The 19,166-nt window shown below is 31.1% G+C and overlaps 1 protein-coding gene across 2 annotated transcripts in view; it reads left to right on the forward strand.

Moving 5' to 3' along the window:
* The window catches only part of LOC141456009 (phospholipid-transporting ATPase ABCA1-like), a 33,349-nt gene that overhangs the window by 12,137 nt on the left and 2,046 nt on the right, over positions 1 to 19,166 (forward strand). The window contains exons 20-40 of one of the 2 annotated variants that reach the window (XM_074131571.1): positions 8,219 to 8,410; positions 8,480 to 8,565; positions 8,745 to 8,908; positions 8,988 to 9,018; positions 9,103 to 9,296; positions 9,458 to 9,527; positions 9,596 to 9,726; positions 10,150 to 10,376; positions 10,461 to 10,599; positions 10,953 to 11,041; positions 11,136 to 11,277; positions 12,122 to 12,288; positions 12,361 to 12,538; positions 13,515 to 13,630; positions 13,753 to 13,897; positions 14,104 to 14,227; positions 14,772 to 14,914; positions 17,015 to 17,122; positions 17,434 to 17,547; positions 17,646 to 17,843; positions 17,915 to 18,049. In XM_074131571.1, coding sequence (XP_073987672.1) covers positions 8,219 to 8,410; positions 8,480 to 8,565; positions 8,745 to 8,908; positions 8,988 to 9,018; positions 9,103 to 9,296; positions 9,458 to 9,527; positions 9,596 to 9,726; positions 10,150 to 10,376; positions 10,461 to 10,599; positions 10,953 to 11,041; positions 11,136 to 11,277; positions 12,122 to 12,288; positions 12,361 to 12,538; positions 13,515 to 13,630; positions 13,753 to 13,897; positions 14,104 to 14,227; positions 14,772 to 14,914; positions 17,015 to 17,122; positions 17,434 to 17,547; positions 17,646 to 17,843; positions 17,915 to 18,049 — 2,893 coding nt within the window. Of the gene's footprint in view, positions 1 to 8,218; positions 8,411 to 8,479; positions 8,566 to 8,744; positions 8,909 to 8,987; positions 9,019 to 9,102; positions 9,297 to 9,457; positions 9,528 to 9,595; positions 9,727 to 10,149; positions 10,377 to 10,460; positions 10,600 to 10,952; positions 11,042 to 11,135; positions 11,278 to 12,121; positions 12,289 to 12,360; positions 12,539 to 13,514; positions 13,631 to 13,752; positions 13,898 to 14,103; positions 14,228 to 14,771; positions 14,915 to 17,014; positions 17,123 to 17,433; positions 17,548 to 17,645; positions 17,844 to 17,914; positions 18,050 to 19,166 lie in introns of those variants that run through there. The other variant, XM_074131572.1, reaches the window with a different exon arrangement.

Here is a 19,166-nt window from a genome sequence, read left to right on the forward strand (position 1 = left end):
AAAATTTTAAACCCTTTACATCTTCTTCCTTTTTAGATCTGTGCACGAAATAACTATAGTTTATAATTGAGAAAAACAAAGTGTACAAGAGAACAAAATTCCATATCAATACGTGGTTCACAGTGGGAGATATAGAACGGCCATAATTGTACAGAATTTCATGACCCAAAAAATTTTCAACCCTTTATGTCTTCTACCTTTTTAGAGCTGTGCACAAAATAACTATAGTTTATAACTGAGAAAAACAAAGTGTATAAGAGAATAAAATTCCATATCAATAGGTGGTTCACAGTGGGAGATATAGAACGGCCACAGTTTTACAGAATTTCATGACCCAAAAATTTTTCAACCCTTTATATCTTCTACCTTTTTAAATCTGTGCACAAAAAACCTATAGTTTATAATTGAGAAAAACTAAGTGTACAAGTGAACAAAATTTCATACGAATACGTGGTTCACAGTGGGAGATATAGAACGGTCATAATTTTACAGAATTTCATGACCCAAAAAATTTTCAAACCTTTATATCTTCCACTTTTTTAGATCTGTGCACAAAATAACTATAGTTTATAATTGAGAAAAACAAAGTGTACAAGAGAACAAAATTTCATACGAATACGTGGTTAACAGTGGGAGATATAGAACGGTCATAATTTTACAGAATTTCATGACCCAAAAAATTTTCAACCCTTTAGATCTTCTACCATTTTAGATCTGTGCACAAAATGACTATAGTTTATAATTGAAAAAAACAAAGTGTACAAGAGAACAAAATTCCATATCAATACGTGGTTCACAGTGGAAGATATAGAACGGCCATAATTTTACAGAATTTCATGACCCAAAAAATTTTCAACCCTTTATATCTTCTACCTTTTTAGAGCTGTGCACAAAATGACTATAGTTTATAATTGAGAAAAACAAAGTGTACAAGAGAACAAAACTCCATATCAATACGTGGTTCACAGTGGAAGATATAGAACGGCCATAATTTTACAGAATTTCATGACCCAAAAAATTTTCAACCCTTTATATCTTCTACCTTTTTAGAGCTGTGCACAAAATGACTATAGTTTATAATTGAGAAAAACAAAGTGTACAAGAGAACAAAATTCCATATCAATACGTGGTTCACAGTGGAAGATATAGAACGGCCATAATTGTACAGAATTTCATGACCGATAAAATTTTCAACCCTTTATATCTTCTAGCTTTTTAGATCTGTGCACAGAATAACTATAGTTTATAATTGAGAAAAACTAAGTGTACAAGAGAACAAAATTTCATACGAATACGTGGTTCACAGTGGGAGATATAGAACGGTCATAATTTTACAGAATTTCATGACCCAAAGAATTTTCAACCCTTTATATCTTCTACCTTTTTAGAACTGTGCACAAAATAACTATAGTTTATAATTGAGAAAAACAAAGTGTACAAGAGAACAAAATTTCATACGAATACGTGGTTCTCAGTGGGAGATATAGAACGGTTATAATTTTACAGAATTTCATGACCCAAAATTTTTTCAACCCTTTATATCTTCTACCTTTTTAGATCTGTGCACAAAATAACTATAGTTTATAATTGAGAAAAACAAAGTGTACAAGAGAACAAAATTTCATACGAATACGTGGTTCTCAGTGGGAGATATAGAACGGCCACAGTTTTACAGAATTTCATGACCCAAAAAATTTTCAACCCTTTATATCTTCTACGTTTTTAGATCTGTGCACAAAATAGCTATAGTTTATAATTGAGAAAAACAAAGTGTATAAGAGAACAAAATTCCATACCAATACGTGGTTCACAGTGGGAGATATAGAACGGCCATAATTTTAAAGAATTTCATGACCCAAAAAATTTTCAACCCTTTATATCTTCTACCTTTTTAGATCTGTGCACAAAATGACTATAGTTTATAATTGAGAAAAACAAAGTGTACAAGTGAACAAAATTCCATATCAATACGTGGTTCACACTGGAAGATATAGAACGGCCATAATTTTACAGAATTTCATGACCCAAAAATTTTTCAACCCTTTATATCTTCTACCTTTTTAGATCTGTGCACAAAATAACTATAGTTTATAATTGAGAAAAACAAAGTGTATAAGAGAATAAAATTCCATATCAATACGTGGTTCACAGTGGGAGATATAGAACGGCCACAGTTTTACAGAATTTCATGACCCAAAAAATTTTCAACCCTTTATATCTTCTACCTTTTTAGATCTGTGCACAAAATAACTATAGTTTATAATTGAGAAAAACAAAGTGTACAAGAGAACAAAATTTCATACGAATACGTGGTTCACGGTGGGAGATATAGAACGGCCATAATTTTACAGAATTTCATGACCCAAAAATTTTTCAACCCTTTATATCTTCTACCTTTTTAGATCTGTGCACAAAATAACTACAGTTTATAACTGAGAAAAACAAAGGGTATAAGAGAATAAAATGCCATATCAATACGTGGTTCACAGTGGGAGATATAGAACGGCCACAGTTTTACAGAATTTCATGACCCAAAAAATTTTCAACCCTTTATATCTTTTACCTTTTTAGAGCTGTGCACAAAATAACTATAGTTTATAATTGAGAAAAACAAAGTGTACAAGAGAACAAAATTTCATACGAATACGTGGTTCACAGTGGGAGATATAGAACGGTCATAATTTTACAGAATTTCATGACCCAAAAAATTTTCAACCCTTTATATCTTCTACCATTTTAGATCTGTGCACAAAATAACTATAGTTTATAATTGAGAAAAACAAAGTGTATAAGAGAACAAAATTCCATATCAATACGTGGTCCACAGTGGGAGATATAGAACGGCCACAATTTTACAGAATTTCATGACCCAAAAAATTTTCAACCCTTTATATCTTCTACCTTTTTAGATCTGTGCACAAAATAGCTATAGTTTATAATTGAGAAAAACAAAGTGTACAAGACAACAAAATTTCATACGAATACGTGGTTCACGGTGGGAGATATAGAACGGCCATAATTATACAGAATTTCATGACCCAAAAAATTTTCAACCCTTTATATCTTCTACCTTTTTAGATCTGTGCACAAAATGACTATAGTTTATAATTGAGAAAAACAAAGTGTACAAGAGAACAAAATTTCATACGAACACGTGGTTCACGGTGGGAGATATAGAACGGCCATAATTGTACAGAATTTCATGACCCAAAAAATTTTAAACCCATTATATCTTCTACCTTTTCAGATCTGCGCACAAAATAACTATAGTTTATAATTGAGAAAAACAAAGTGTACAAGAGAACAAAATTCCATATCAATACGTGGTTCACAGTGGGAAATATAGAACGGTCATAATTTTACAGAATTTCATGACCCAAAAAATTTTCAACCCTTTATATCTTCTACCTTTTTAGATCTGTGCACAAAATAACTATAGTTTATAACTGAGAAAAACAAAGTGTATAAGAGAATAAAATTCCATATCAATACGTGGTTCACGGTGGGAGATATAGAACGGCCATAATTTTACAGAATTTCATGACCCAAAGAATTTTCAACCCTTCATATCTTCTACCTTTTTAGATCTGTGCACAAAATGACTATAGTTTATAATTGAGAAAAACAAAGTGTACAAGTGAACAAAATTCCATATCAATACGTGGTTCACAGTGGAAGATATAGAACGGCCATAATTGTACAGAATTTCATGACCGATAAAATTTTCAACCCTTTATATCTTCTAGCTTTTTAGATCTGTGCACAGAATAACTATAGTTTATAATTGAGAAAAACTAAGTGTACAAGAGAACAAAATTTCATACGAATACGTGGTTCACAGTGGGAGATATAGAACGGTCATAATTTTACAGAATTTCATGACCCAAAGAATTTTCAACCCTTTATATCTTCTACCTTTTTAGAACTGTGCACAAAATAACTATAGTTTATAATTGAGAAAAACAAAGTGTACAAGAGAACAAAATTTCATACGAATACGTGGTTCTCAGTGGGAGATATAGAACGGTTATAATTTTACAGAATTTCATGACCCAAAATTTTTTAAACCCTTTATATCTTCTACCTTTTTAGATCTGTGCACAAAATAACTATAGTTTATAATTGAGAAAAACAAAGTGTACAAGAGAACAAAATTTCATACGCATACGTGGTTCTCAGTGGGAGATATAGAACGGCCACAGTTTTACAGAATTTCATGACCCAAAAAATTTTCAACCCTTTATATCTTCTACGTTTTTAGATCTGTGCACAAAATAGCTATAGTTTATAATTGAGAAAAACAAAGTGTATAAGAGAACAAAATTCCATACCAATACGTGGTTCTCAGTGGGAGATATAGAACGGCCATAATTTTAAAGAATTTCATGACCAAAAAAATTTTCAACCCTTTATATCTTCTACCTTTTTAGATCTGTGCACAAAATGACTATAGTTTATAATTGAGAAAAACAAAGTGTACATGAGAACAAAATTCCATATCAATACGTGGTTCACACTGGAAGATATAGAACGGCCATAATTTTACAGAATTTCATGACCCAAAAATTTTTCAACCCTTTATATCTTCTACCTTTTTAGATCTGTGCACAAAATAACTATAGTTTATAATTGAGAAAAACAAAGTGTATAAGAGAATAAAATTCCATATCAATACGTGGTTCACAGTGGGAGATATAGAACGGCCACAGTTTTACAGAATTTCATGACCCAAAAAATTTTCAACCCTTTATATCTTTTACCTTTTTAGAGCTGTGCACAAAATAACTATAGTTTATAATTGAGAAAAACAAAGTGTACAAGAGAACAAAATTTCATACGAATACGTGGTTCACGGTGGGAGATATAGAACGGCCATAATTTTACAGAATTTCATGACCCAAAAATTTTTCAACCCTTTATATCTTCTACCTTTTTAGATCTGTGCACAAAATAACTACAGTTTATAACTGAGAAAAACAAAGGGTATAAGAGAATAAAATTCCATATCAATACGTGGTTCACAGTGGGAGATATAGAACGGCCACAGTTTTACAGAATTTCATGACCCAAAAAATTTTCAACCCTTTATATCTTTTACCTTTTTAGAGCTGTGCACAAAATAACTATAGTTTATAATTGAGAAAAACAAAGTGTACAAGAGAATAAAATTCCATATCAATACGTGGTTCACAGTGGGAGATATAGAACGGCCACAGTTTTACAGAATTTCATGACCCAAAAAATTTTCAACCCTTTATATCTTCTACGTTTTTAGATCTGTGCACAAAATAACTATAGTTTATAATTGAGTAAAACAAAGTGTACAAGAGAACAAAATTCCATATCAATACGTGGTTCACAGTGGAAGATATAGAACGGCCATAATTTTACAGAATTTCATGACCCAAAAAATTTTCAACCCTTTATATCTTCTACGTTTTTAGATCTGTGCACAAAATAGCTATAGTTTATAATTGAGAAAAACAAAGTGTATAAGAGAACAAAATTCCATACCAATACGTGGTTCACAGTGGGAGATATAGAACGGCCATAATTTTAAAGAATTTCATGACCCAAAAAATTTTCAACCCTTTATATCTTCTACCTTTTTAGATCTGTGCACAAAATGACTGTAGTTTATAATTGAGAAAAACAAAGTGTACATGAGAACAAAATTCCATATCAATACGTGGTTCACACTGGAAGATATAGAACGGCCATAATTGTACAGAATTTCATGACCCAAAAAATTTTAAACCCTTTACATCTTCTTCCTTTTTAGATCTGTGCACGAAATAACTATAGTTTATAATTGAGAAAAACAAAGTGTACAAGAGAACAAAATTCCATATCAATACGTGGTTCACAGTGGGAGATATAGAACGGCCATAATTGTACAGAATTTCATGACCCAAAAAATTTTCAACCCTTTATGTCTTCTACCTTTTTAGAGCTGTGCACAAAATAACTATAGTTTATAATTGAGAAAAACAAAGTGTACAAGAGAACAAAATTTCATACGAATACGTGGTTCACGGTGGGAGATATAGAACGGCCATAATTTTGCAGAATTTCATGACCCAAAAATTTTTCAACCCTTTATATCTTCTACCTTTTTAGATCTGTGCACAAAATAACTATAGTTTATAACTGAGAAAAACAAAGTGTATAAGAGAATAAAATTCCATATCAATACGTGGTTCACAGTGGGAGATATAGAACGGCCACAGTTTTACAGAATTTCATGACCCAAAAAATTTTCAACCCTTTATGTCTTCTACGTTTTTAGATCTGTGCACAAAATAACTATAGTTTATAATTGAGAAAAACAAAGTGTACAAGAGAACAAAATTTCATACAAATACGTGGTTCACGGTGGGAGATATAGAACGGCCATAATTTTACAGAATTTCATGACCCAAAAAATTTTCAACCCTTTATATCTTCTACCTTTTTAGATCTGTGCACAAAATAACTATAGTTTATAATTGAGAAAACAAAGTGTACAAGAGAACAAAATTTCATACGAATACGTGGTTCTCAGTGGGAGATATAGAACGGCCACAGTTTTACAGAATTTCATGACCCAAAAAATTTTCAACCCTTTATATCTTCTACGTTTTTAGATCTGTGCACAAAATAGCTATAGTTTATAATTGAGAAAAACAAAGTGTATAAGAGAACAAAATTCCATACCAATACGTGGTTCACAGTGGGAGATATAGAACGGCCATAATTTTACAGAATTTCATGACCCAAAGAATTTTCAACCCTTCATATCTTCTACCTTTTTAGATCTGTGCACAAAATAACTATAGTTTATAATTGAGAAAAACAAAGTGTACAAGAGAACAAAATTCCATATCAATACGTGGTTCACAGTGGAAGATATAGAACGGCCATAATTGTACAGAATTTCATGACCCAAAAAATTTTCAACCCTTTATATCTTCTACCTTTTTAGATCTGTGCACAAGTGGGTGGAACACATAACTCTGGTCACCCTGTTCATAAGTCTATTGAGTCGCTAACTAGATTAAATGTGAGTGTAAGGTAGTCCTATCTAAGTATAGTGAGTGGTAAACTTGGTTAAATGTGAGAGTAAGGTGGTCCTATCTAAGTCTAGTGAGTCGCCAACATGGTTAAATGTGAGTGTAAGGTGGTCTTATCTAAGTATAGTGAGTGGTAAACATGGTTAAATGTGAGTGTAAGTTGGTCCTATCTAAGTCTAGTGAGTGGTAAACATGGTTAAATGTGAGTGTAAGTTGGTCCTATGTAAGTCTTGAGAGTCACCAACATGGTATAGATGAGACACCAGACTGGTAGAATGAAGGTGCCAAGTTTGGGAAAGGTGGATAATATTGATAGAGAAGAGGCACCAGCTAGGCGGAATAAAGATGCATTGGTCCGATTCTGGTTTAACCATTGGCAATGTTTGGTTTTAAAAATTTAATCACTTAAATTTTGATTAAATTAAAAAATTTAATCGTCCAAAGTGATTAAAACTAAATTTGGAATTTAATTCAATCAATTAAAATTATGATTATTTAATTTTAATCTTAATTTTTAGTTATGATTAAAAATTTTAATTGATTAAATTCCGATTAAATTAAAAGTGAATTTAATTTTAATCAACTAATTTTGGCCGATTAAATTTTTTAATTTTAATCATGATTAAAATTAAATTTCGGTTTAATTCAATTGTTTTTTAATTGATTAAATTTTTGCCCAACTCTGGTTTTCATGCTTAGAATAAAACTTAGCATTTAGTTTTCTCTCTCTTTCGTATGACCTGCTCAATGAAGTCCTTGTAAAAGTCAAGATACAACTAGTTAATCTCTTAGAACTAATTCAGAGGAAGCCATCATTCCTAATGAACATCAGTGGAAGTTGAAATCTTTACAAGCAGCGGTTATCGGGTTTCAGTTAATGTAAAAAAACTCTTTCTCATGCCCTTCAAGATAGAATTTTTGTACATAATGTCCTTGTAAGATATTTAAAAAAAATTAATTATACTAAATTCACAAAGCCACTAAAGCTTCCCTCTGATTTACATCACAGTGTGTGCTGATCACATACACAGAGAGACCATTTTGTAAACAGCCTTTCGGATGATCTGGAGCCTCAAAAGGTTTTTCTGCTGAAAATTCACAACCTTGTGAATTGGGAATTAACCAAAATAAAGATAAACATCTTAAAAGTGTTAAAATGATTGCAGTTTCACAGTTGAAGAACATTTATGGTTTTTTGCACGCTTAAAAGGACACAGTCCAGGGGAAGCTCAAGTAGAGATCCAACAGATACTGCAGGATTTAGGATTATCTAATAAAAAGCAATGTTTGGCCAGCTATCTATCCGGTGGAATGAAACGTAAATTATCAGTGGCGATTGCATTCATTGGAGGGTCTAGGTATGCACTCGGTATTAAAGTGAGTTCAATAGTTTAGCAGGCTGTCTTCATTAGGGGCCTAATTTGCAGAACTGTCATCCTGGATGAACCGACTGCAGGAGTGGATCCATATTCTAGAATTGGAATTTGGGATCTTATTCAAAAAAATAAAAAAGGTGGCGTATCTTTCATAAAAAAGGCTATTGTGTGAGTTTTTTTTTACTTTCTTTTTTTTTGGACAGAGCTTGAAAAAAATAAATATAATTGATTAGAGGTAATAAGCTGCAAGCACAATAGTTAGAGTTATAACAATAAAAAAATTAATCATATTAAAATAGAAACAAAATGCTTGCAGGCCGCACTATAATTTTAACTACTCATATGATGTCAGAGGCTGAATTGCTTGGTGACAGAATTGCAATTTTCGCTAACGGTGATTTACTTTGCTGTGGTTCGAGTTCATTTCTTAAATCAAATTTCGGATGGGGAATCGTACTTACAGTAGATTTTAGTCGTATGGTATGTAATGTATCAAATACAAATTATAAAATAAATATAACTTAACATAATTAATAAAGAAAACCTGAATATTTTCCAGAATAACAAGGAAGATGAAGCAAAAGTTAAAGGTTGTTTGAAAGCAATAATGTACAACAAAAACTTATGTCTAAGTTAAAAACTAGAAAATTATGACTATATTTGTTCATTTTTAGAATTAACTGAAGCAATCAATTCCATTATTCCTAGCTCGAATGTTATTGATACTTTTGGTACAGAAATAAAGTTCAACCTTCCCAAAGTGGATGGAAATGTTGAAAACTACAATAAACTCTTCAGTTATTTGGAAGAAAATCGATCTTATTTAGGAATTAATACCTATGGCATCGCTGATACTTCTCTAGAAGAGGTAATAGAGACAGACACTAATTTATATTTATAGATACCTTATTTAGTTCGTTTATAATATGCTCAGTACTTTTTTTCACTTTTTTCAAAAGAAGCACTTTTCTTCATCTGTAAGTGCACTTAAATTCCACTGTTAATAACTATTGTATTTCTCACAAACAGATTTTTATGAAAATGGTCGGAGAGCATGATAAAAAAGATGGGAATTTTAATGAGAATGATCAAGTAAATGGTAATAAATTAAATTATGACCTAATTACTTTGATTAAGGTAAAATATTAAAACATGTTTGTTTTGCAGAATTGAAACTGACGAATTTTCGAAGATTTGAAAAAGAAAAACCAAAAAATCGTTATTTAAGACAATTTACAGCCCTTTTGCATAAAAGATTACATCATTTTAAAAGAAGTAAACTTATTTTGGGAGTAGAAGTAAGAAAAAAAAAACTTGTGGAGTTACTCATAAGAATTTCTCTTAATCTATGTAATTAAAATTTATCCTCCTAAGAACGCCGCCTTATAATGTTTCCTAGAAAGTGTTTCAAAAATAATAATAATAATAATAAATAATAACATCTTCATGGATTGAATCCTTGTTGGTATTCTAGCCAAACGAAAGAAGCAATTAACTGCTTCGCTCAACACTCACAGAATACTTATATGGTATTGATGTGTGCAAATATTTGGGCTTATCATACCGTGTACAAACTCTTATTAACCATCACAACGCAATTCACTTTATACCAAATGCATGTTCACATAGTTAAGCCCATGAAAATTTATTTCTATTTTTTCCCTTTTCTTCATTCTTTTTCATTTTGTTTGTTTCTTTATTTATCTTCTTTTTTTTTTTAGCTTATTCTTCCAATTGTGTTCGTTTGTGTGTGCATGTTAGTGACAAGGAAACTCCCAAATGTTCGACATCCCCGAGCTTATGTTGTAGATATTTCAAACTGCACGAATTGTACATCATTCTTTGAAATAATACCAGAAACATCATCGGAGTTGATAAAACGTTATGTGCAATACCTCACAGACCCAATTGGTATTGGCATTAAATGTATTGGTGATAACATAACAAGGTAGCTTTTTCAAAAAATGTTGCTTATTTTTTGTTTCTAAAATTTTCAACAAATTTGTTGAATTATTTGACCATTGAATTTCAGACAAAGCAGTTGTTCTGATATTTCACTAAAAAAAGATAATTTGACTTTATCAAAAAAGATCTATAGCGATTGTACGTGCCAAGCGGGAAGTATTAGTTGTACGAAGAACGCAACATATGGGACCTTACCTTTTTTCGTGGTAAGCAATTTTCAAAGAGCTAATCTTGACGAATTAAGTTAGCCTTAAAAAAAAAAAAAGTGATCGCTCTAAGAAAGTATCTTTAGGTAACAAATCTTATAGTTGTACATGTAGACTTAAGCAGTGGCTTGCTCCTAAGTTACAAGTACAAATACTTTTTCAACAATAGAAATAATGTAATTCTTTTTCGAATTCAATAGTCAATTTTAATTTGACTCATTGATGTTTTGACTAAAAGTACATATAAAATATAAAAATAAAATAAATGTGCACTGTTTCTTGTGTTTCTTCGTTAAAAAAAAAAAAAATGAGAAAGAGTAATACAAATTTTTTTTTCTCTCTTTTTTGCAAAGTTGGGATCAGGTCATAAAATAATTAATGTCACCGATATTAATGTAACTAAATGGATCCTTAATAGCTGGAAGCAGTATGGCTCAATCAGGTAAGGCCTTTTTGAATCTAAGTAAAAATCAGAATTATCTTTTGATCATTTTCACGAAAAAAATGTCATACATAATACCTATTTTAATTTTCAGAACTGGTGGCTATTCATTTGGTTTAAAACTGCCAACAAAAAGCATGTCTCTATCAACAATATTTGATGACATTAAGAAAGAGAAGCAGAAAAATATGGATATCATTAAAGATGATGACTCCTCACTAAGTGATAACATTGTGGTTATTATTTTAAAATTTCATTCATTTATTACAAGTCTAGATGTGACTCTCTTTCACTTCTGAGTATAAGAAACCTACCATGCCGTTCATTTGATCTTATGATTTAACATTGTTTAACCAAGAATAGTTTTTTGAAAGTATGAAAAAAATCTTTATGGAAAAAAAAGTTGAAATTTATTTTTTTTTATATATTTATTTGACTAAGATTAATATTAGAAGCGCTTTTAGCTTTGGTACCTTTCTTCTCACTGATAACGGAGAGCGATACATAAAAATGAATGGTCTATATAAAGAATATGAGGAGGTCGAGTTAAAAATGGAAGTGAATTTAGGAAAGCAAATCGTTAGTGACAGGATATACTCAAGGAGAAATGCACCCTTTTGGTCCAGGTTGAAGGAAACTGCTCTTATCTAACTGGTGTGGAGCTTGTTTAAAGAGTTTGAACCACAGGAGATCTCTTACTCTTGGGGGTATGACGATCTTGCAGGTTGTATCACTGGAATAATTAAATGCCGCTGCGTATATGAGGATTGAGCAGGAGATTATGTAGAGGTGAGATTGTTTTCGGTCTAGTGAGCTGCGGCAAGAGAAATAAAATATCGAAGACCACATATATTCCCCCTTAAGAACTAATTCTTCCAAACGCAAGAACTACCCACTTGTCGTAATTACTTTCTCATTGCCCAATCTGCAGTTAAAAGAAAGACTCGTCCCTATGAAAATCTCATTAAATTAGAATAAATATTCTGCCAAAAGAACTCAGAATGCCACTTTCAAATGATTCCTATGCACCAAAACAGTATCGTTTTTTAGATGTTGATGCTAGCATTTTTTTCATTACAGATTTGGTACAACAATAAATGGTCTTTATCACCTGTCGTTTATTTGAACGGTATAAACAATGTAATTCTGAGAGCATCAGTGCCAGAGGATGAGAGCCATAAATTTGGTATTATTCTAACAGTACATGCCATGAATTATACTCCAGCACAATTTCAGAGTGAAATTATGTAAGAAAATTGATTGTTATTGTATATTTATTTTCTGTTTTAATGTAATTATTCTATTTTTTGTTTCACTAGGTTAACAGGAGCCGCGGCTTTGTTACATTCTGTGTCTTTGATATTTTCATTAAGTTTCATACCTACGGCTTTTATTTTATACTTAATTGAAGAAAGAATAACAAATTCAAAACACCTTCAGTTTTTATCTGGTGTTAATTGGATGGTATATTGGATTCAAGCACTCATCTGGGACATGGTGAGAGTTTTTTGGGTTTATGTTGATTTTTTCGTAACTTTGTTTTTTTTTTCTTTATTAGTAGAAGAAATGCAATAGGTTAGAAGTAGGGTCACTTGAAATAACAAGCCGCACCATTTCCCCAAGAACTTTGTAGATTCTTCCGTTTGAACCAATTGGTGGGGTAAGATGAACACTTAAAAAAGTAATTGGAAAGTTTGTTCCCCATTGTATTACAAATAACAATTTTCTGTAACTTCTTATCCTCTTTTATTTAATTTCGGTAAATTATAATGGTCATCTATCAGTTTGTCCATAAATTGTGACACTTTTAAGTTCTCTAGATGTTAGAAAAAGTACCTATTCCTAAATTACAATCTGACTAAGGGCGCCTCTCGTCCAGTGCAGTCCTAGTTGGAGTCTAACATTTTTTCTTCCTCAGTTTATACGGTCTACTTATTTATATTGGTTCTTCTACGTTTGCTTTATTTTATAGTATGAGTGCTATAAAGTCATTAACTGTGATCTAAAATATCTACGCTTGCGTTTTTGAGTTACTATGTTTAATTATAAATGTAATCATTTGTAAGTGAATTATCTGTAAGAGTCGAATGTTAGGAAATTTGAAGTTAGAGTATACTTTTAGTATAATAATTCAAGCCGTTGCAGGCTGATGAATAGCAAGGGTTGACTTTGTTATTAAGAGACCCAAAATTTATTAAAATATCCCCTTTGAAGTTTAGATTCCAAGATAGTATGGCATATTTCAACTGCGGTATATTAATTGAAAAGTTCAAGATTAAAAATATCAGTGCATATAAAAAGGCGTTTGCTTTTTCCAAACAATCAAGATTTTTGGCTATATTCATTACTCCTTTTTTTGAAAACTTGCTTTTCGAAAACTTCAATATTCAAATAAATTTTCAAAAAGTGTAAAATTATAAAATCACCTTAAAAATATAATAATTCTATATTAACTTTTAAAAATTTATTATAGTTATGCTATTTTATTGCTACATTGTTCTGCATTATTGGGTTAATGATATTTGGCACAGAAATGTATGTGAACAAGACCAGTTTCCCATGTCTCTTTATTCTGATATTATTATACGGGTAAGTAATTATAGATAGATTATAAAATCTTCTATAATCTTGATATTATTGTATGAGTGATTTAATCATTGGTAGAATATAGAATCTACTATAATTTTGATAAATAAATGTTTTAATTGCAGCTGGGCCAACATTCCATTTATGTATCCCGCTAGTTTCTTTTTTCAAGTATCAAGTTCAGCTTTTGTTACATTGTCATGTGTCAATTTATTGATTGGCTTAACCACCACAGCTACCACTTATGTGTTAAGAATCTTAAAAGATGAGGTAAGCTTCTGATCGGTAGTATTCTTCTGATTATTTATTTCTCATCATAATGATTGTGCTTAACAAAAAGCTGAAATTAATTGTTGTGTACATTGACTTTAGATGGTCATTATTCCAGTAAAGATCATCGACTTACATTTATTATAATTAACAATTATATTATTGAATTTAAATCTCTATATTAACAAAAAAGTTTATTTCTACAGTATTTGAGTGCGATTGAAATTACATTAAGAAAAGTATTATTGATTTTTCCACATTTCTGTCTCGGCGATGGAGTCATGAAACTTGCAGAAATGTATCTGTTAACCACAGGTCTTTCAAAGTACCGTAAGTATAGCATGCTCTAAATTTGATTTTATTTACATACCATAGTGTACAGTTCTATATTGTACTTCTTTCTTAAAATATACTTAAGTTCATTAACTGTTATTCATTGGAATGCCTCAGGTAAAGCATATGTTTGTTCAAAAATTTGTTGCACTATTTTTACGAAACGTTCGTCGATTAAAAAAATTTGAGTTCAATACTTTACCAAAAACGAAAAAATAATGTTTATTAGGAACATACAGAAAACAGGACGATGAAAAGACAAAATGAATTGCATAGGATGTTTGTTTGCAACAAATATTTATATTTGATACATAGTTTGCACCAAGTTTATATATTTAATATACTACTGTGTATAATTCTAAATCGCAATCAGTTTAATATTATAAATAAAATATTAAACAATTTCTTATATTAGAAAAATTCTTACATTGAAAAGAAAAAAAGAATAGGCTTGAGGATTCTAGAATCTTCTAATGGTAGATAAAGGATTAAGAAATTATACGAAACCATTAATATACAAATAATTTTACAATATTTACAGATGTAAAATTAAACTTCAACCTTTATTCATGGGATTATTTGGGGAAAAATTACGCATTTATGTTTTTGGAAGGATTAATTTTTTTTGTATTTACATTATTTTATGAAAAATATAATCGTCAAGGACTTTGTCCTACACATTTAGTAAGTACAATTTCATTCATTCTCTCTCTCACACACACACACATTCTCTTTCTTTCCCTCTCTCTCATTTATTCTTAATTCATTTATGTTTTAATTTTCACATGTAAGCAAGTAAAATTGAGTTGTTACTACTATTTTTTTTAATCTACAATTGTCAACGGTAGTTCATTTTTCTTAAATGTTTGGATTTGCAAGAATGAGCTATAGAGCTAAATCCATATTATACTATTATAATATAGCGGTTTAAAAGATATATTATAGTAAACGTGTCCGATATGGAACTAGTTATCTAAAAGCAATAAATTTGTAGTAATAATTTTAGGATAAACTCGACATGAGACTTAGTGGATTTCACACATTTCACTGAAATTTACACTGGCCCACAAAAATCTGTTATAAACTTCAGTGCTCGAGACTCTTGTTTACATCTATATTTTTACTGATTTACGCCTGCTACCTAAGACAGATTCGAATAAGCTATAAGCTTGAAAAAAAAAAAAAAAAAAAAATGCTGGGTATCGCCTTGGAAGCAAAGAGGTTCATATGAAATAAACAAATCCACAGGGTGCAGGAAACAGTCTCAATCAAAAACTTTGGGGACAGGACTGCCCATACATGTTTTTAGAGAATCTAGTTACTTCAGAGGCTGAACAAATTAGGTAGGTACCTGGTGAGAAAACAGACCGCTGACAGCTTGAACCTAAACAACCACAGTACTTCCAAACTTAACAGCAATCGATTATTTTATATGTTCACTTTATATTTGCTTTTATTATTTTTTAAACCAGAAAAGACCTCCAGAAAAATTATAGGCTTCTTTTAAAAAAAGTATCCTTAACTGGATATAACATGTTATTACAAGAAAAATATAATTTCAATGAGTACAGATATGCCTGGCCGGATAAAAGTGGTTTCTATAATTTATATATTATCAAATTTCGCATATAAACTTGCCCTTTTAGATTATTATTAAATAAATGGAACAAAATGACACTTGCTGGATTGCCAGGACAGTTCCTTCAAGACGGGACTTTAGTAAGCTTCTATTATGGTTCCTCAAGGGTAGTACAATATAATCGTGTGTAAAGAGTAAGTGCGTTAGAATACGGCTAGAAATTCCATTTAGGTGTTCTTTTAATCCTTACTAGTTATCTTAAAAACCTGGATTTTGGGAACAAATGTATTCATGATTTTTCTTTTAATAGTAAAAAGAAAGTTTTGGTAGAGTGTGCTTTAGATTCATCTGTGGTAAACTAATTTCGATAATTCCACAACCTCTTACTACACAATCACAATTTTAGGCCTGTTATATATTTGAGGTTTTTGAGAATGCAGGTACATTATATAAGTAAATGTCGGTAAGCTAGAATTTCAAGAACCCTAAAGCGTTGACAAATCTACTAAAAAAAAAAAAAAAAAAAAAACAGCTGAAAGAATTGAGGCAAAACCATTTTACTCGATGGTTGTAATTTTTCCGATTATCACGATTTATTGACAATGACTCTAATGATTGCTTTAAACGTTAAGTCTGACTGCTAACGTAGTCTTTTTTTTTAAACACTTCATTTGTGTTCCTATTAATGGAAATTGCGGGACCAAACCACTCGATCAAATAAGTGTTGTTTGTGAGAGTTACATAATTGCAAAGTGGCTAATCAGTAGCCGTCGACTTTATTTACCATTCAAATTTGAAAGACTATGTACAATAGCTAGCTTTCACTCATTACTAAACCTTCTAGCAAAGGATATCGCAGAGGCATCAATCAACTTACTAAAGTACAGCAGGCCAGGCTTGGTTGAATTGTGATTGCATTTTTTTTATAAAACTAAAAATCAATGTTAACATGCAAGCTGGGAGTAAATTTGTCTTGTTAAATGGGTAAAAAAGTATTTGTTTATTATAAGAGTGGTTTTCAGATTAAGAATATAAAATTTACCTATGAAAAAAATTTTAATCGTAGAGAAACTGCAAAAATTTAAATTAACAAGTGCTCTCATTCGTAGTTGCTGAATTCAGTTTAGTCTGATCAACTTGCTAATTTATTTGTTAAACATGTTTCCACTTTTGGCAAAGTGATTAAAAGTAATTTAATATTTTAGGTAAGTTTAAATCCACCCGAGATTTTAGATGATGATGTCAAACAAGAACGACAAAGAATACTAAAATCACCAGCAGAGGATATACTTGTTTTGAAATGTTTAACAAAGGTTAGAAAGAAATATATGTACATATTTGTTGGTTCTTGGTGACCTTATCAATGCTCTAATGAGTCCTTAGCACTGATTGTCACTCGTATCGTGGAAGTTTCTCGTTTTCAGCCCACGACTTAATAACATAATAACGAAACCATTGATGGCGCGCACATCAGTTCTTGAAGAGAGAAAAAATAGTTTTCAAGACATGTACCCAACAACCATAATAAAAATCTTTAAAAAATTATCAAAATACGTATTAATTATACGTGAAATAAAAGATAAAAATGATTAATAAGCGAATTTACTTTTAAATCCTTTTTCAGGTTTACAAGCCAAGAAACTTTATAGCAGTGAATCAGATCTGTTTAGGGGTGAACAGCGGGCAGTGTTTCGGTCTCTTGGGATTGAACGGCGCTGGTAAAACTACCACATTTATGGTTAATATATATATATTTCTTTTTAAATTGACCTACATTTATTCAAAAATGCAAATATCTTTTTCTTTTTTTTATTTATACTTTTAATTTTTTTGCAGATGTTGACAGGAGCCACAGATATATCTTTTGGCGATGCAAGAATAAAAGGCGTGAGTATTAGGAAAGATATGTGTTCTCTTAGATCGTGCATTGGATATTGTCCGCAAACGGATGCACTTGATCCCAAATTGACGCCTAAAGAACATTTAGAAATGTACGCTCGCCTTAGGAATATACCAATAGATAAGATTAAATTGGTAAGTTATGGCATTTAGAGAACTGACATATGTAAACAGTATTTTCTAAAGCCATCTTTTTTTTTCTCCAGGTTGTCACCAATGCTCTGACAACATACGATCTAGCACGCTATAAAGATGTTTGCACTAAGTATTTATCTGGTGGCAATAAAAGGAAATTGTCCACTGCTATTGCAATTCTCGGTTATCCTGATGTTGTTTATTTGGTATTTTTTTTATTTTTTCTTAATGCTATAACATAGTTGATTGGTAAGAAGGATTATTTTAAGACAATTTCATATTAATTGCTTGTTTTTATCTGGTTCAAGAAACGTTTATTACAATTACCTATTGTTTTTGCCGACGAAACTTAATGTATTTTCAATGAATTAGACTCTGAGGCCTCATATCTTGTCGAGCTGTAGTCACTACTTCCAGATCTTCGTAATACATGGAGTTTTCTCGCAAATACTGAAACTGCCAAACATAATTCCACTGGTACAGCTCTTTGAATTTCTAATTTAGCGCCATTTTTCAAGAAAAGTTGGACTATTAGAAATTCGTGTAAGCCTAATATGGAAGGCGCGCCAACTATAGGCGGGTCATTGGCGCCTGGAGCTTTTTTCAGTTCATGCTGGCCTACGGACAATGTTCTCTCGTTGCAGACAACATTTTGTATCAGCTGACGTGAGCTGTAAGAAGCTCGTAGAAAGAGAAAGTCTAATGGCTGGTAATCGGACCAGGGATCTCAGAATTGGAATGTATTGTGCTGAAATGAGTGGGAATGAATTTGTTGTAGCCCGCCAACCACTCAGGAATCCCCTTCCTAAAATTGTAAGCCCCTTATTTAATTGTAAAACTCTAGGTCCTCCTTTAGACTTAATTTTGATCACTTAAATTCAATGGTGCTATTCAAGCATTGGTAAGTAATTACGTGAATTGATTACATAATTCCCTGAATTAGTTATTACACTAATCCACTGATCTCTAAGATTGTATAACTGAAATTTTAAAGCCCCTGATTTTGGTATCCAAACACTCTAAAACACTACAGCTTTAGCATACGTCGTTCTAGTAAACAAAAATTCTGATTTTAAGTTTTTTTCGCGATACTATTGATAGTTCTTGAAAAAGTACATACTCTTACTTAATTGCCAGGGCATCTACTGAAAACAAAATAAATGAAAACACTGATATAATAAAAAAAATTTTGAATTTACCTCAGTAATTTCCAGATTACTGAACAAATAATTCTTGTCCGCACTTCAATCAAATGTGGTTCTTGAAAAAGAAACTATAGCGGATCTTATGAACACATGAACAAATTGTGTAATAGCAAAGCGT

This window comes from Rhodnius prolixus, unplaced genomic scaffold, assembly GCF_049639745.1.
Source record: "Rhodnius prolixus isolate KJV_2025 unplaced genomic scaffold, Rpr scaffold_4, whole genome shotgun sequence".
Lineage (NCBI taxonomy): Eukaryota > Metazoa > Arthropoda > Insecta > Hemiptera > Reduviidae > Rhodnius > Rhodnius prolixus.